The sequence below is a fragment of the Ambystoma mexicanum genome, chromosome 1p (genome assembly GCF_040938575.1).
Source record: "Ambystoma mexicanum isolate Mex_15411 chromosome 1p, UKY_AmexF1_1, whole genome shotgun sequence".
NCBI classification, from domain to species: Eukaryota; Metazoa; Chordata; class Amphibia; order Caudata; family Ambystomatidae; genus Ambystoma; species Ambystoma mexicanum.
In genome coordinates, this window is record NC_090921.1 from 948,267,320 (window position 1) to 948,283,019 (window position 15,700).

At 49.3% G+C, this 15,700-nt stretch overlaps 1 protein-coding gene across 2 annotated transcripts in view; it reads left to right on the forward strand.

The window, feature by feature from the left end:
• The first annotated feature begins 653 nt into the window (after positions 1 to 653).
• Positions 654 to 15,700, forward strand: part of CA7 (carbonic anhydrase 7) — a 184,215-nt gene continuing 169,168 nt past the window's right edge. The window contains exon 1 of one of the 2 annotated variants that reach the window (XM_069653261.1): positions 654 to 1,020. In XM_069653261.1, coding sequence (XP_069509362.1) covers positions 981 to 1,020 — 40 coding nt within the window. In that variant the 5' untranslated portion in view covers positions 654 to 980. The remainder of the gene's footprint in view (positions 1,021 to 15,700) is intronic. The other variant, XM_069653267.1, reaches the window with a different exon arrangement.

The window sequence follows — 15,700 nt, forward strand, 5'->3', positions numbered from 1 at the left end:
CTCGGGCCTCTTCCGCTAATATTCGGGGAACCACTGGCTAAGGGATCTCACCCGTGAGTGCACAGCCAGTGCCCCCACAGACCTCACGTGTCAGTAGGCATTCATTTGAAGACTGTGAGATCTCCCTTGCCAGTCCGTGAGGTCCTCTTTCGGCGGGTGCGTCCCCACTGATCTCAGTCTGACTGTACTGGACGTGTGAAGGGCTCCCCGTCTGTCTGCAGCCATTGTTTCAATGAGGCATCCCCGCCTGCCAGCCGACAGCCGAAGCGAAATGGTTCGCATCCCCGGGCATTCGGTGCCACCAAGCGATATCTGCAGTTGCTGTGACATATGGGTGTCACATGGACAGCCCTGCTGCCAGTCATCAATTAGTGCCTCCCTTAGCGACTTGTCCGCGTGCAGTGAGTGCCTCTGAGGGATGCCTCCAGTCAGTGCAGTGTCTCCATCCAGTCCCGCCTGCGGTCATTAGGTGTGTTAACAGGTTCCTGCCTGTGCCAAGCTGCCTGCCCTCACAAAAGTAGGATCAGCACCCACCCTACTCGCTCCCCGCGGGAGGAACGCCCCTCCCCACGCTTTATCCCTTTAAGGGGCTGGCCCCTGCGACCGTCCTTCAATAATTCCAGTATAAAGGCAGCAGGTACGGCAGAGGCGGCATTCGCACCCAAGCCAAGGGACCAGGAGGGAAGGAGGGAAAGGGGGAGGAAAGGGAAGGAAGAAGGCAACACGAGGGTAGGAACTAGGAAGACAAAGGGGAAGGAAGATAGGGAAAGGAAGAGGAGAAAAAGCGGAGATTGTAAAAGGGGAAAAGGGGTATTATAAGCGAAGGAGCAGTAGGGGAAAAGGGAAGACCCTGGAGCTATAGAAGAGAGCGACGGCAAAGGGGAGCAAAGTGAGGGCTGAGGAAGACGCAGAGAGAGCGAGTGTGGCAGGGAAGGGGACCCCTGGCACGGAGCTCGGGGCTCGGCACTCACAGCTCTACCATGACCGGCCAGCACTGCTGGGGATACGGGGAGGATGACGGTAAGTGCCGCGCCGGCTCACGCCCCCCTTAACCACCCCCCCCCCCCCCCCCCACCGCCCCAGCCAGTATCTGTCAGCCCTGGGTAGCTCCTCCTTTGCACTCGCGCCTCTCGCTTCCCTCCCAGCCAATGTCGCCACATTCCTGCGCATTCCCGTCGCTAGAACTGTCAGGGGGCAGCGAATCCCACTACCACTGGATCGCACTGCCCATCCTTTCCTCCTGCCCTTCGCAAATCATGTTCTAGGACAGCCCTTCCTCGCCTCCGTGCCCACTGGTGCCTCTTAGACTCCCTAAAGCACCCCAGCAAAGGCAGCCCTCCAACCGCCCCCACTGCCCACTGCTGCACTCGACGCATTCTAAAGCACCCGACCAATGACAGCCCAGGGCCCACTTTTGCCTCATACAATCTCTACAGTACCTACCTAAGCACAGCCCTCTCGCTGCTCTCAGTGCCCACTGCTGCCCACTACACTCTCTACAGAAACTGACCAGAGGCAGCCCTCCCATCCCTCACAGTGCCGACCGCTGCCCCCTGCACACACCAAAGCACTTGACAAATGACAGCCCGCCCACCGCTCCCACTGCCCACTGTTACCCCCACACTCTCTACAGCACTTGACCAATGAAATGAAATGGAATAGCAGAACAGCGATCACCGAGGCAGAGCAGAGATCACTGAAACGCCATTGGAGAGCAGTTCTGGGTAGTGTCTACTTTTTAGTAGATTTTGCCTGGAGGCAGGCAGAGACTAAGCAGTGCCGCTGGCAGGATACAATGGATTGTGAATGGCTTGAGGTGAGGGTAGCAGTTCTGGGTGGTGTCTACTTTTTAGTAGATTTTGCCTGGAGGCAGGCAGAGACTAAGTAGTGCCGCTGGCAGGATACAATGGACTGTGAATGGCTTGAGGTGAGGGTAGCAGTTCTGGGTGGTGTCTACTTTTAAGTAGATTTTGCCTGGAGGCAGGCAGAGACTAAGTAGTGCCGCTGGCAGGATACAATGGATTGTGAATGGCTTGAGGTGAGGGTAGCAGTTCTGGGTGGTGTCTACTTTTAAGTAGATTTTGCCTGGAGGCAGGCAGAGACTAAGTAGTGCCGCTGGCAGGATACAATGGATTGTGAATGGCTTGAGGTGAGGGTAGCAGTTCTGGGTGGTGTCTACTTTTTAGTAGATTTTGCCTGGAGGCAGGCAGAGACTAAGCAGTGCCGCTGGCAGGATACAATGGATTGTGAATGGCTTGAGGTGAGGGTAGCAGTTCTGGGTGGTGTCTACTTTTTAGTAGATTTTGCCTGGAGGCAGGCAGAGACTAAGTAGTGCCGCTGGCAGGATACAATGGATTGTGAATGGCTTGAGGTGAGGGTAGCAGTTCTGGGTGGCGTCTACTTTTTAGTAGATTTTGCCTGGAGGCAGGCAGAGACTAAGCAGTGCCGCTGGCAGGATACAATGGACTGTGAATGGCTTGAGGTGAGGGTAGCAGTTCTGGGTGGTGTCTACTTTTTAGTAGATTTTGCCTGGAGGCAGGCAGAGACTAAGCAGTGCCGCTGGCAGGATACAATGGATTGTGAATGGCTTGAGGTGAGGGTAGCAGTTCTGGGTGGTGTCTACTTTTTAGTAGATTTTGCCTGGAGGCAGGCAGAGACTAAGTAGTGCCGCTGGCAGGATACACTGGATTGTGAATGGCTTGAGGTGAGGGTAGCAGTTCTGGGTGGTGTCTACTTTTTAGTAGATTTTGCCTGGAGGCAGGCAGAGACTAAGCAGTGCCGCTGGCAGGATACAATGGATTGTGAATGGCTTGAGGTGAGGGTAGCAGTTCTGGGTGGTGTCTACTTTTTAGTAGATTTTGCCTGGAGGCAGGCAGAGACTAAGTAGTGCCGCTGGCAGGATACACTGGATTGTGAATGGCTTGAGGTGAGGGTAGCAGTTCTGGGTGGTGTCTACTTTTTAGTAGATTTTGCCTGGAGGCAGGCAGAGACTAAGTAGTGCCGCTGGCAGGATACAATGGATTGTGAATGGCTTGAGGTGAGGGTAGCAGTTCTGGGTGGTGTCTACTTTTAAGTAGATTTTGCCTGGAGGCAGGCAGAGACTAAGTAGTGCCGCTGGCAGGATACAATGGATTGTGAATGGCTTGAGGTGAGGGTAGCAGTTCTGGGTGGTGTCTACTTTTAAGTAGATTTTGCCTGGAGGCAGGCAGAGACTAAGTAGTGCCGCTGGCAGGATACAATGGATTGTGAATGGCTTGAGGTGAGGGTAGCAGTTCTGGGTGGTGTCTACTTTTAAGTAGATTTTGCCTGGAGGCAGGCAGAGACTAAGCAGTGCCGCTGGCAGGATACAATGGACTGTGAATGGCTTGAGGTGAGGGTAGCAGTTCTGGGTGGTGTCTACTTTTTAGTAGATTTTGCCTGGAGGCAGGCAGAGACTAAGTAGTGCCGCTGGCAGGATACAATGGATTGTGAATGGCTTGAGGAGAGGGTAGCAGTTCTGGGTGGTGTCTACTTTTTAGTAGATTTTGCCTGGAGGCAGGCAGAGACTAAGCAGTGCCGCTGGCAGGATACAATGGACTGTGAATGGCTTGAGGTGAGGGTAGCAGTTCTGGGTGGTGTCTACTTTTTAGTAGATTTTGCCTGGAGGCAGGCAGAGACTAAGTAGTGCCGCTGGCAGGATACAATGGATTGTGAATGGCTTGAGGTGAGGGTAGCAGTTCTGGGTGGTGTCTACTTTTAAGTGGATTTTGCCTAGATGCAGGCAGAGCCTAAGCAGTCCCGCTGACGGGAGCTATAAAAAGAAGTAGACACCCCCTGAACTGCTACCCCCACAGCAAGGGAATCCATCACCTCCAATCAGTGGGACGCCTTCGGGATAAGCAGGGTTTCCAGGCAATAACATCTGTTTCGGAATGTTGGTAAAACCCTGTAAGAGGGGATTTTTCGTGGGTAGGTTGGTGAGATGAGGAGCAGGAAAAATAAATGATGGAGTAAAGATTCCCCAAATTGCCCCCAAAAAGGGTGCCCCATGGGCGTAATTTTAGGGGGGGACAGGGGTGTTTGTCCCCCCCAACTTTCATGGCACACCATTTTGTCCCCATTCTGGGGCACCTTTTCTTCAGATGTTATGTTCCCCCCCAACATTTTCAGCAAAGTTACTCCACTGGGGATGCCAAGGCTGCAGGAAGTTGAAGAGGAGCATGCGGCTAGGGAAAGAAGTCCCCCTACAATGCCATCTCTAATAGGTGGTCTCTCGGACCCTTGACCACACACTGTTCTCTGCCAGGTCTCCATGAAACGCTCTGCTGAAGGGCCCAGGAATGGGCCCTGGCACAAGGCAGTGGGGTGGGCAGATGGCTTCTGCATGAGATGGCCAGCTAGTTCTAAAGTTAGACTCAAGGGTGGGAGCTTGAAGGAACTGTGGATCTCTGTGCTGATAAGTTTTGGTTTCTCTGTATGATGTTATATTTCCTGCTGCCTGTAATTGGGGTTTCAGTGGGACAAAGCTCATAGTTCTAAACCTTTCACTCCCATCACTTTGCATTCTGGGGCTTGCAGTTGAAGGAAAATTGGAAATAACACAATACAACGCGATATGTGATGAGCATAGGAAACTCCCATTTGACCGTGTATGCACGTGTAATGCACTTGGCTGGCGTCTATAGACTTAGGCAGTAGTTGGCATCAGGCCCAGGTGGCGGGATGCTCCTTCGGAGTTCAGGCAGAGCGGCGATAGTCCTTTTCTGGGAGAGCTGAGGAATTCCACAGACTTCCAGGTGGATTGGGATACAATCAGGATGACTTTACTGAATGTGGGCCGACCTGGGCTGCACAGGTACCAGCAGGCGATCGGGCCTCGGTCACCCGGCTTCTCCACCAGTAGCTGCCATTCGTGCACCTGTTCCTCTGCGTCATCCTCCGCGTTACCTCCATCTCTTCCCAGTATCCCCTCAGCAGCCTCCCAGGCTCCTCCACGCTGTGAGCATTCCGTGGCACCCGCTTCTCCCCCACACCCCTGGGGAAAGGCACTGCTACTGCCGCACATGATTTCAACAAATGGCTGCCTTCCTTCTTAATCTCATTGTATTTATTTAGCTGTTAAAAAGTTTCATTTGAAAGCATGCAACAATAACATGAACAAGCATTGGCAATGCCAACAGTTTGGGCTTTTGTGTAGGCATAGGAATGACACTTGTCAGGCACTGGCGTAGTGGTATTAACTGGCCATTGATGGTAGCAGCAGCAAAATGGTGGGAGTGCCTGGGCATCTAAAATCGGTGCCTGGCAAACATCTAAAACGTATATACAAGCCAAAACGGCTGACTTTGCCACTGTTTGTTTTAACAATACTTCAGTGAAAGGAAGGCATAGGGCTTAACATCTTGTGGCTGAAGGCAGACCTGGTAAGACATTTTTATTACACCATTAGCGCGTTTCCAACTCCAATTAAGTCATTAATTCTCAGAAGACTCCTTTGAGAAAACACTGTCAGGCAACTTGAGTGCAAAGTCCGATGGTAAGGCTTGATTAAAGCGAGCTCAAAGAGTTCCCATGAGCAGGTGTTCTGGGCGGGAAGGGGCAGGGACTGGGTGGGAATGGCCATAGGGATTAGGACGGCCATGGGCAGTCTATGGGTGTGCAAACACCCAAACAGCACCTACAATGCTTGTGCCCCTCCTCATATGCCATTTCTCCCTATCTGTACTCTAATGCAATCATTTCAGCTTGTAGGTGATGCAAGCGACACCCAATAGCCAAAACTAAAAAGGGCTGGGAATTGTTTAATATTGAGTGAGCCATTGTAATTTCAGCAGATCCCAGCGCAATAGTGCAGACCACGACCTTCCGGGCTGGAATTTCTAATTGCCTAAGCGGTGTCTGCTGGGTGCAGTTCGGGCATATTGGTTTGCGGGCATTGGTCTATACGTGCTCAGGGGATGAAACAAGGGAGCCCCGTTCAGTGGCTGAATAGACAATACTACCTGAAGCCAACAGACATCATTAGCAGTCGCGAGATGCCCCAGGAATCGTCTGGAATGTTCTCAAGCGCGTGCCGCTGTGTTGTTCGCAACTTGATCTAGTAAATAAGCTTTGCAGTTGGTTAGCTGGAATTTCCAGCAGGCTTTAAACGCCAGGGCAATGTTGATAGGCTTTTGGGGCCAAGCACAGTGTGGAGGCGCTTGGGGAAAGAGTACAGTCTGGGCGCTGCCTTCCTCCAAAAGCAGCGTTGGTGCAGGCAGCTTCGTGTGCACGCGCAGCGCAGAGTTACAGGGGTGATGCACCCAGGCCAGAGCGAGCATTGCACCTGCAGCTCTACCCCGCGCTTCTTTTTAAAGCCTTGCTTCACTAGCTCCTGCCTTGGGGGAGGCCGGCATGGACGACGGACAGAAACGCCTGGAACGCCAGATCTGTGGCCATGTGATCCATGTGGGTCTGTTCCAACATGCGACCATACCAGGCAATACGCGGATCCCCCCTCCCCAGATGCTGGGGATGGTTCAGGCAGAGGACATTTGGACGCGTGCCCTTGAGAGGGTGCCACACCTGCCTACATTTTAAAATCAAAATTCCTGAGATTTATGCCCCGCCCACAGGCACACAAGACGCCGCCCATTTGCACACGCTCCATCCACGCGCCCCGCCCACCTGTGAAAAAGGTAAACTCATTGTTGTAGCCTTCAGTTTGCTTACTATAGCATTGAATGAATGATTTTCAGTGCTATAGTAATCAAAATGAAGGCGGCGCCGCCTCCGAAATAAGAGTGATTTCAATCCATGTCAATGGATGCAAAGCACTATGATTACGGCGGCGGTGCCGCGTTCATTTTGCTTACCATAGCAGTGAAAATCATTCATTCAATGCTATAGTAAGCAAACTGAAGGCGGCGCCGCAGCCGAAATAATTCTGCTTTGCTTTCACACAGTCCCTCCTGCGGCAGCGATAGCCGGAGGGAAGCAGTGGTGAGGGGAGGCTGGGACCCTCTCCCAATTCCTTCTCGGGCTTTCCTCCTCCCTCTGCCACTCCCACCACCCTCCCTCCCCAAAAGGCACCCTTCGCCCCCGTCTACTGATTTCAACATCTCACTCAGGCTCCGCGCCTCCGCATCTCATCATCGGACTAGCGTTGGCCCTTGCCCTCTTTCCCTATGACATCCCCGGCCACTCCTCTTCACCCTGGACTGCTCATTCGTCCTTCCCCTTTGAAGGCAGCGCCCCCACACCTCTTTTCCAAAAACAAGCAAAGTTCTTACCTTTTCCTGTCTGTTCTCTGTACTCACTGTTTTCCCTCCCCCTACCTCGGGCATGTCCCACCCCTTCCCCCTTTCAGACCGTGGCCCCGTCTATTGCAATTCTCCTTCCTCTATTAGACTCCCACCCCCGGCTGGTGGCAGGCAGGTGCCACTCATCCAGCTACCCCGCACCCCGCCCTTAGACGGTGGACCGTGACCACTTGCCCGTTACTCGACCCCCATCTCCACGTTTCCCTCTTAGAATGTCCCCAACCCACCCCTATTAGACGCTGCTTTTGCACCATGCACTCTCAAAACGTGCCCTCTTAAATTGCCCCTCCCACACCACAGCCTGTGCCCTCCTTCCCCTTTTTCTCCCGCTGATGTGTGCCCTCTCTCCTCAACCACTCAGTGCTCTCCTTCCCCCGGTCAACCTCACCGTCTCTGCCCTCCCTCGGCCTCTGCCTTTCTTCCTTGCCCCCTCCTAGTGTGTGCCCTCCTTCTCGTCCACGTCTGTGCTGTGCTCCCCTTTTCTCCCAATCAGCCCTTGTCCTCCTGTCCCCTTCCTCCTTTCAGTCTGTGCTCTCCTTCCCTCGCAACACTCAGACTCTGATGTATTTCCCTCTCCTCCTTTTGAGTCCTTCCCCCTCTACGTTCGTGCCCTCCCTCCCATTTCCTCTCTCAGTCTCCTGCCTCTTCTCTACTCCTAGACTAGTTTGCATCTCCTCCACTTTTCCCTGCTCTCAGTCTAGGCTTTCCTTCCCCTTTCAGTCTGTCCTTCATGATCATCCTAGGTTGTCTCTTTCTATCTTTCCCCTCTGTCTGTGCCCTCCTTCCTCTTCTCCACTCCAAGTTTGCGTCCTCTTCCTCTTTCCTCTTTCATTGTGTGTACTCCTTCATCTACTCACTCCCCCAGTCTGTCACCTTCTCTCTTACCCCTCTCAGTTTGTGCTCTACTTCCCTCTCTTTTACTTCTAGTTTGCGTCTCCTTCCCCTTTCCTCTTTCATTGTGTGTACTCCTTCCTCTACTCACTCCCCCAGTCTTTCTCCTTCTCTCTTTCCCACTCTGTTTGTGCTCTCCTTCCTCTTCTCCATTCCTAGTTTGTGTCTCCTTCTCTTTTCACTGCTCTCCGTCTAGGCTTTTCTTCCCCTTTCCCCTCTCAGTCTGTCCTTCATCTTCATCGTAGTTTGTCACCTTCTCTCTTACCCCTCTCAGTTTGTGCTGTACTTCCCTCTCTTTTACTCCTAGTTTGCGTCTCCTTCCCCTTTCCTCTTTTATTGTGTGTACTCCTTCCTCTACTCACTCCCCCAGTCTCTCTCCTTCTCTTTCCTACTCTGTTTGTGCTCTCCTTCCTCTTCTCCACTCCTAGTTTGTGTCTCCTTCTCTTTTCACTGCTCTCCGTCTAGGCTGTTCTTCCCCTTTCCCCTCTCAGTCTGTCCTTCATCTTCATCCTAGTTTGTCACCTTCTCTATTTTTCCTTTGTTTGTGCTCTACTTCCCTCTCCTTTACTCCTAGTTTGCCTCTCCTTCCCCTTTTCTCTTTCATTGTGTGTACTCCTTCCTCTACTCACTCCTCCAGTCTGTCTCCTCCTCTCTTCCCCACTCTGTGCTCTCCTTCCTCTTCTCCACTCCTAGTTTGTGTCTCCTTCTCCTTTTCCTGCTCTCAGTTTGTGCCCCTTTCCCTCTTTCTCCTCTAAGTCTATGACGTCCTTCCCCTCCCCTTCTCAGCCCGTCCTTCCTCTAATCCCCCTCCTAGTTGGTGTCTCCCTCTCTATCCCCCTCAAGTTATGCCTTCCTTCCCCTCTCAGCCTGTCCTTCCTCTAATCCCCCTCCTAGTTTGTGTCTCCTTCTCTCTCCCCCTCGCTCCATGCACTCCTCCCCCTTCCCTTCTCAGTCTGTCCTTCCACTAATCCTAGTTTGTCACCTTCTCTCTTTCCCCTCTCAGTTTGTGCTCTACCTCCCTCTCCTTTACTCCTAGTTTGAGTCTCCTTCCCCTTTTCTCTTTCATTGTGTGTACTCCTTCCTCTACTCTCTCCTCCAGTCTGTCTCCTTCTCTCTTCCCCACTCTGTGCTCTCCTTCCTCTTCTCCACTCCTAGTTTGTGTCTCCTTCTCCTATTCCTGCTCTCAGTTTGTGCCCCTTTCCCCCTTTCTCCTCTCAGTCTATGCCGTCCTTCCCCTCCCCTTCTCAGCCTGTCCTTCCTCTAATTCCCCTCCTAGTTTGTGTCTCCTCCTCTCTCCCCCTCGCTCCATGCACTCCTCCCCCTTCCCTTCTCAGTCTGTCCTTCCTCTACTCCCCCTCCCAGTTTGTGTATCTCCTCCACCCCCTCTGTGCCCTCTTTTACCTTCCCCTCTCAGTCTCTCCTTCCTTTATCCCCCTCCTAGTTGGTGTCTCCTTCTCTCTCCCCCTCGGTCCATGCCCTCTCCCCCTCCCTACTCAGCCTGTCCTTCCTCTACTCCTCCCAGTTTGTGTCTCCTTCCCTCTTTCTCACTCTGCCTGTGCTCTCGTTCTCTCTCCCCCTCTGTGTGTGCCTCTTTCCCCTTCCCCTCTCAGTCTGTCCTTCCTCTACCCCCGTCCTAGTTTGCGTCTCCCTCTCTCTTCCCCTCAGTCTGTGCCCGTCTTCCCCCTCTCAGTCTGTCCTTCCTCTACTCCTCATCCCAGTTTGTGTCTCCTTCCCTCTTTCTCACTCTGCCTGTGCTCTCCTCTCTCCCCCTCTGTGTGTTCCTTCTTTCCCCTTCCCCTCCCATACGCCCTCTCCTTCCGCCTTCTGTCCTCTTCTGAGCTTCTCTGATTGGCCGCCCTGTCATCTGTCTCACAGTTATCAGCGTGCGCGCCCTGAGCAAGGAATCCTCATTTTAAAGGGATTTCTCTACCTCCCCTTGAAGGCCATGAATCATTTATCAATGTCCCAGATGTAGAGCAGCCGAAGGTCACATTTTAATCTTCATATGGGTTTGATTTCGCTTACGAGAAGCAAAGAGCTGGCTTTACCGCTGAAGAGGGACTTGCGAATAATTCTTTTTAAGCGTCCATATTTTACCTGGCATAGTTTAGCAATACCCTTCCAGCGAGGCTAAAATAATTCCATGTATGCCCCCTAAAACCATGGGTAACTGCATGTACCCAGCTAGAGCCTTACATAGTCACGTACAGCTGCGAAAGACAGGCCAACACCAGTTTTAAACCAGACTTAGAGCCAATCTTAGGCCAATTACTAACACCTCGTTTCTTTTGAAAATCATTGACAAAATGGACACTTCTCAACTACAACAGTTCATGGACAATATGAGTCTTCTCCATAAGAAACAGGCAGTTTTCGTAGTGATTACGGAATGGAGAGTGATATGATTTGAAATGGCATTTATAACGCGCCTATACACAAGTGTTTCAAGGCGCGACGCGGCAGGGGAGGGGAACAAACGGTGGACAGAGAGCGATCCTACTAGGCCAAGTGTCATTCAGATCGTGCAAGTGCCCTTTTGGATTTGCGTACTCATATGCTGACGGCATTGGAAAGAAGCGGGTCAGGGCTGCTGATACTGTTTGATTTATCAGCAGCTTTTGACCTACTTGATCATGAACGGCTACTCAAGGCGCTGGCTCATACTGGGCATCGTTTAGAAAATGCTATTAAATGGATGGATTCCTTTCCATCTGGTCGGAATTCGAGAGTGTGTTGGGGAGATGACTCATCTGATCCTGTCCAGATTTCCTGCAGGGTACCGCAGAGCACGTGCTTGTCTCCATCCTTATTCAACATTTATATTAAACCTTTATGTGCTGAACTGGAGAAATTAGGGATACAATTTTGTAATTTTGCTGATGACTTCCAGCTAACCACGGAGCTTAGTGGACATTTTGAGACAGATTAAGAAAACCTAAATAACATCTATCAGTTTATCAAAGATTGCATGCCCACCAATTGGCTTTGCTTAAATGCCACCAAAACCGAATTTATGGTTTACGGGTCGAAACATGCCACAGAAGTGTTGGGTCCGGCCTATAAGAGTTTTGATGTAGACGGTGGCTGTATCACCATTGTGGACAAAGTACAAACTCTGGGTATTTACATGGAAGCATCACTGATGCCCATGTGAATTGCCTGGTTAAGAACCATATTACCTAAGGGTGTTGAGATAGATCTGCCTCTGGTAACAAAAAAAGGTGAAAAGCTGGTCCGAGCCATTGTCCTACCTAGGTTTGATTACTGCAATTCCATGTTTGGAGGGGCAAGCAAAGAATGCCTGGGTAGGTTACAGAGGATCCGGAATGACGCAATTCCATTTGTGTGTAACATTGCCCGGCAGGATGAGATGTCAGAGGCCAGGATAGAACTTCACTGGTTCCCAGTTGCAGAGAGGGTTCAGTTTAAGATACTCACCTTAGGACATAAATGTTTGCTGGGAAATACACCCTGCTACTTAAAGGAGAAACTGGAAATATATACAAGGCCCATACCTTACGGTCCTCCAATACGCTAAGCCTCTGTATCCCCTGGTTCAAGAGAACCAGAGGGATGGATGCTCCTTTCCCGTTTTGATGTCCCAGGCAGGGGTGTTGCTAGGTCTGGAAAAGTTACAGGTCTATGCTCATTTTGGGACTGTAGGGACTGGGGGCTAGCTAGCCTTTTTGGTTGTAACCCCTGAGATTCTATCCGGGGTGGCAACCAAAAGACCTGCGGCTATAGCCCCCTGAGCCCGCCCCCCAGCATCCCCCCTGGTCCCAGGCATGGAATAAGCTCCCCAGAAACATGCAAACTGAAAGGAATCATCTCGTATTTAGGAAAGGTTTGAAATCATTGCGATTTGCTTAGGAAGGTTGCCGTAGGGCTGCTATTTGCCCCCCCCCCCTGTAGTATTTGTTGGTCTGTTTTTTGTCCTTCGTTGTTTTCTGTGTTAGGCCCTGATGCCCCTAGGCTTTGGTGTTTAATAAACAAATAGAAATAGAAATAGACTGAGCCTTGTTTTGAAACCAGCATGCAGCCAGCTATAGAACTAGGGTGACGTCAAACATTAAACCAGTCTGATATCAGGCATGACTGAAAGCAAGCATGACATGGGACTCAACCCTGTTTTGGAACCAGAGTGCAGCCAGCCATAAAAACAAGGTTAGCACAAGCTATTAAACCAGAAGGAAACCAGACGTGAAACTCCATTGCACCCAGGTAAAGTTGGATATTAAACCAGATTGAAACTAGATGTCATACCAGATGGAGCTGGACTGCAACCTGGCATGAAGCCATGAGAAAACTATACAGAAATCAGCTATGAACCTACATTAAGGAGGATGAAATGAGATATGAAATCAGTTGGAATGCAGATATCAAACCTGACATGAGTCTAGATTAGGGCTGTACCGAATAGCATATTTAGTATTCTGCCGAATACCAAATAGTTTGTCAACTATTCGGCCAAAGCCAAATATGATGCCGAATAGTTGCTTTATTTAATAAATCATGTTCCAAACTTCAAAAAGCAAACATTAAAAAAAACAAATAAAGCATCATTTTAAATGCATTCTATACTTTTATTTCTCTTCATTGTAATTAATGTAGCATCTTTATTTAAAGTATAAAAGCCAGAAATAAAGCAGATTTAACCAAAATGAAGGGACCAAATGTACAGAAGATTGTTGCATATTCAGTGCCAGTTAAAGTAGGAGGCTTCACAAATGCAAAAGGACTGCCTTTGTGAATCAGATGCATTGCATTCTCTATCCAGTTGCAAAGTCGATGCAGTCGAGTTTCAAAACTTCTTTGCAGCTCACACAGAAATGTATAAAATGGTTAATGTCGGCTCATGTAGGACATAAGTCCAGAGGAAATCTGAAATGAGTGAACTCCATCTCATAACTATTCACCCCACCCAAACAAACGCTGCTTACTTTTCACTTATCTTAGCCACTCTTTTTCGCCAATACACAAACATATGCAGCTTACAATTCCTGATAAAATATCAGATAATGTTAAACTCAGGACTCAAGTCCTTAAAAAAAGGGGGGAGGGGCTATGACGTACGCAATGGGAAGTGACATGATAGGAACTGAAAGTATCTATGCACATTTCTTTCAGTTTGTTTTTTCCAACTGAAAAGCGTGCACATTGCATATAAACATTCGCTAAAAGAAAAGATGTTCCTGTATTGTTGCAGGCTAAGTATAAAAGATGAGCACCTTTTTGGTCTAAGAATCTGTAACAAAACATGCCCTAAAGAGCAGATTACAATATAAGATAATTATCAACTGTGTGATAGCAATTTGTCTGGTCTAATTCTATTCAGTTGTGCAAACTGAAGTCTATATTTGCCTTTCTGAGTTCATGTTGCATTGTATTCCAATGAGAATGTCAAAGTACTCGACAAGAGCCGAATAGCAAGAAACTATTCGGCTGGAGCCAAATAGCTTTTTTTCAGCTGGAATGCAGCCGAATACTTACTCGAAGACGAAGTTCGGTACACCCCTAGTCTAGATATGACACAAAGGACAAACCTGCTATCAGACCAGAGTGCAGCCTGCCATGCTAGCTAGCTGAGACGACCTCTGAAATCAGACAGAAATGACGTATGCGACCAGACTGAAAGCAGGTGGAAATCAGACTAAAAGCAGATGTGGAGCTGCTTAAAGGGTCCTTATGAAGTCAAAGTGAAACTAGGTAGAAATAAAACTGAAACCAAATATAAAACTATGGAGAAGTCATCCATGAAATTTGACTGGGACTGGACTGAAAACACAGAAGTCAGAAATTAAACCAGTGTGAAACTAGGTAACATCTTGACTAAATCTACGCATGAAACCAGTGTGAAAGGCACTACAGAAGGTGAAGCAAACATAGACACATATGAAACCAGATGGAGCCAGCTAGAAGACTAGATAGAAACCAGCCTGAAGCCATACATGAACCACTGCTAATCCAGCTCCTGGATACAAGAGCCATGTAGCCGCGAGGAGCTATCTCTGAAACCAGGAATAGAATGTTTAATCGGATTGGGTACATCGATGAACAACATATACCCCAAATTCGAATTTGTTGAAAGACCCAAAACTGAATGAGGGCCAGCGGGAAGACATTAATAGGTTTCAGGGAGGAGATCGGGGAGGCAGAGACATGGGTTTGAACCACCATAAAGAAAAAGGGACAACATAGATTCATGAAACCAACCAAAATTGAGATCTGAATTAGACATGAAACTGGAGATAGAGCAGCATTCCTACAGTGGGGAAGCCAACCAGGACAGCAGGCAGAAATGCACAAGGAAACCATTACCACGAGTGCAAGGATTCATGCCACCCTAGGCGATGAGTCTTTTGGCCAATCCCACACCCAGACAATGGGGCGAATTGATATTTTCAAGGCTAATCTGGTCCTCCCTAGCGCCACTCTTCTAGTGGAAAGGCAGGCGGCTGTGCATAGTTCCCTTACTACTGCTGAGGCCCTGGACACCACGTATGGAACTCACAGGACAAACTGCACTAAAATCTGATCGAAACCCGAGACTGAAACCAGATGTAAAAGCAGACATTCACACAGGGTAAGACCATCTCTGAAACCAGATGTAAAAGCAGACATGCACACAGGGTAATACCATCTCTGAAACCAGATGTAAAAGGAGAGATTCACATAGGGCAAGACCATCTCTGAAACCAGACTGAAACCAGATGTAAAAGCAGACATTCACACAGGGTAATACCATCTCTGAAACCAGGTTTAAAAGCAGACATGCTCACAGGGTAAGACCATCTCTGAAACCAGATGTAAAAGCAGACATGCACACAGGGTAAGACCATCTCTGAAACCAGATGTAAAAGCAAAGATTCACACAGGGCAAGACCGTCTCTGAAACCAGACTGAAACCAGATGTAAAAGCAGACATGAACACAGGGTAAGACCATCTCTGAAACCAGGTTTAAAAGCAGACATGCTCACAGGGTAAGACCATCTCTGAAACCAGATGTAAAAGCAGACATTCACACAGGGCAACACCGTCTCTGAAACCAGATGTGAAACCAGACGTAAAAGCAGATATTCACATAGGGTAAGACCATCACTGACACCAGATGTGAAACCAGACTTAACAGAGACATAACACTAGATTTAATTCGAACACCGAGCTAGGTGCCAGTCAGTTATGAAACGGGAAAGTTCTTCGCAACATGACACTGTAGTGAAAGAGGTTACAGAACCAGGGCCACAGCTACAAAACACCTTATAAGGCCAGAAATAACACAAGATTGAAACCACATATTAAAAAACAGGTACAACCCATCTGCTCAATGAAACCAGATTTAAGCCAGATATAAAACCGGCCGAGACATTTACTACATCCAAGAGAGAAACCAGAATAAAAACAGCTAGGAAACCAGACATGAATACACTATTAATGAAAGCCGATCAGACTTAAAGGCCGCTTTATTAAGAGTTTGAGAGCTAACTCAGACCATCGCGTCACAAAAAGGTTGTCTCCATACCTAATACTG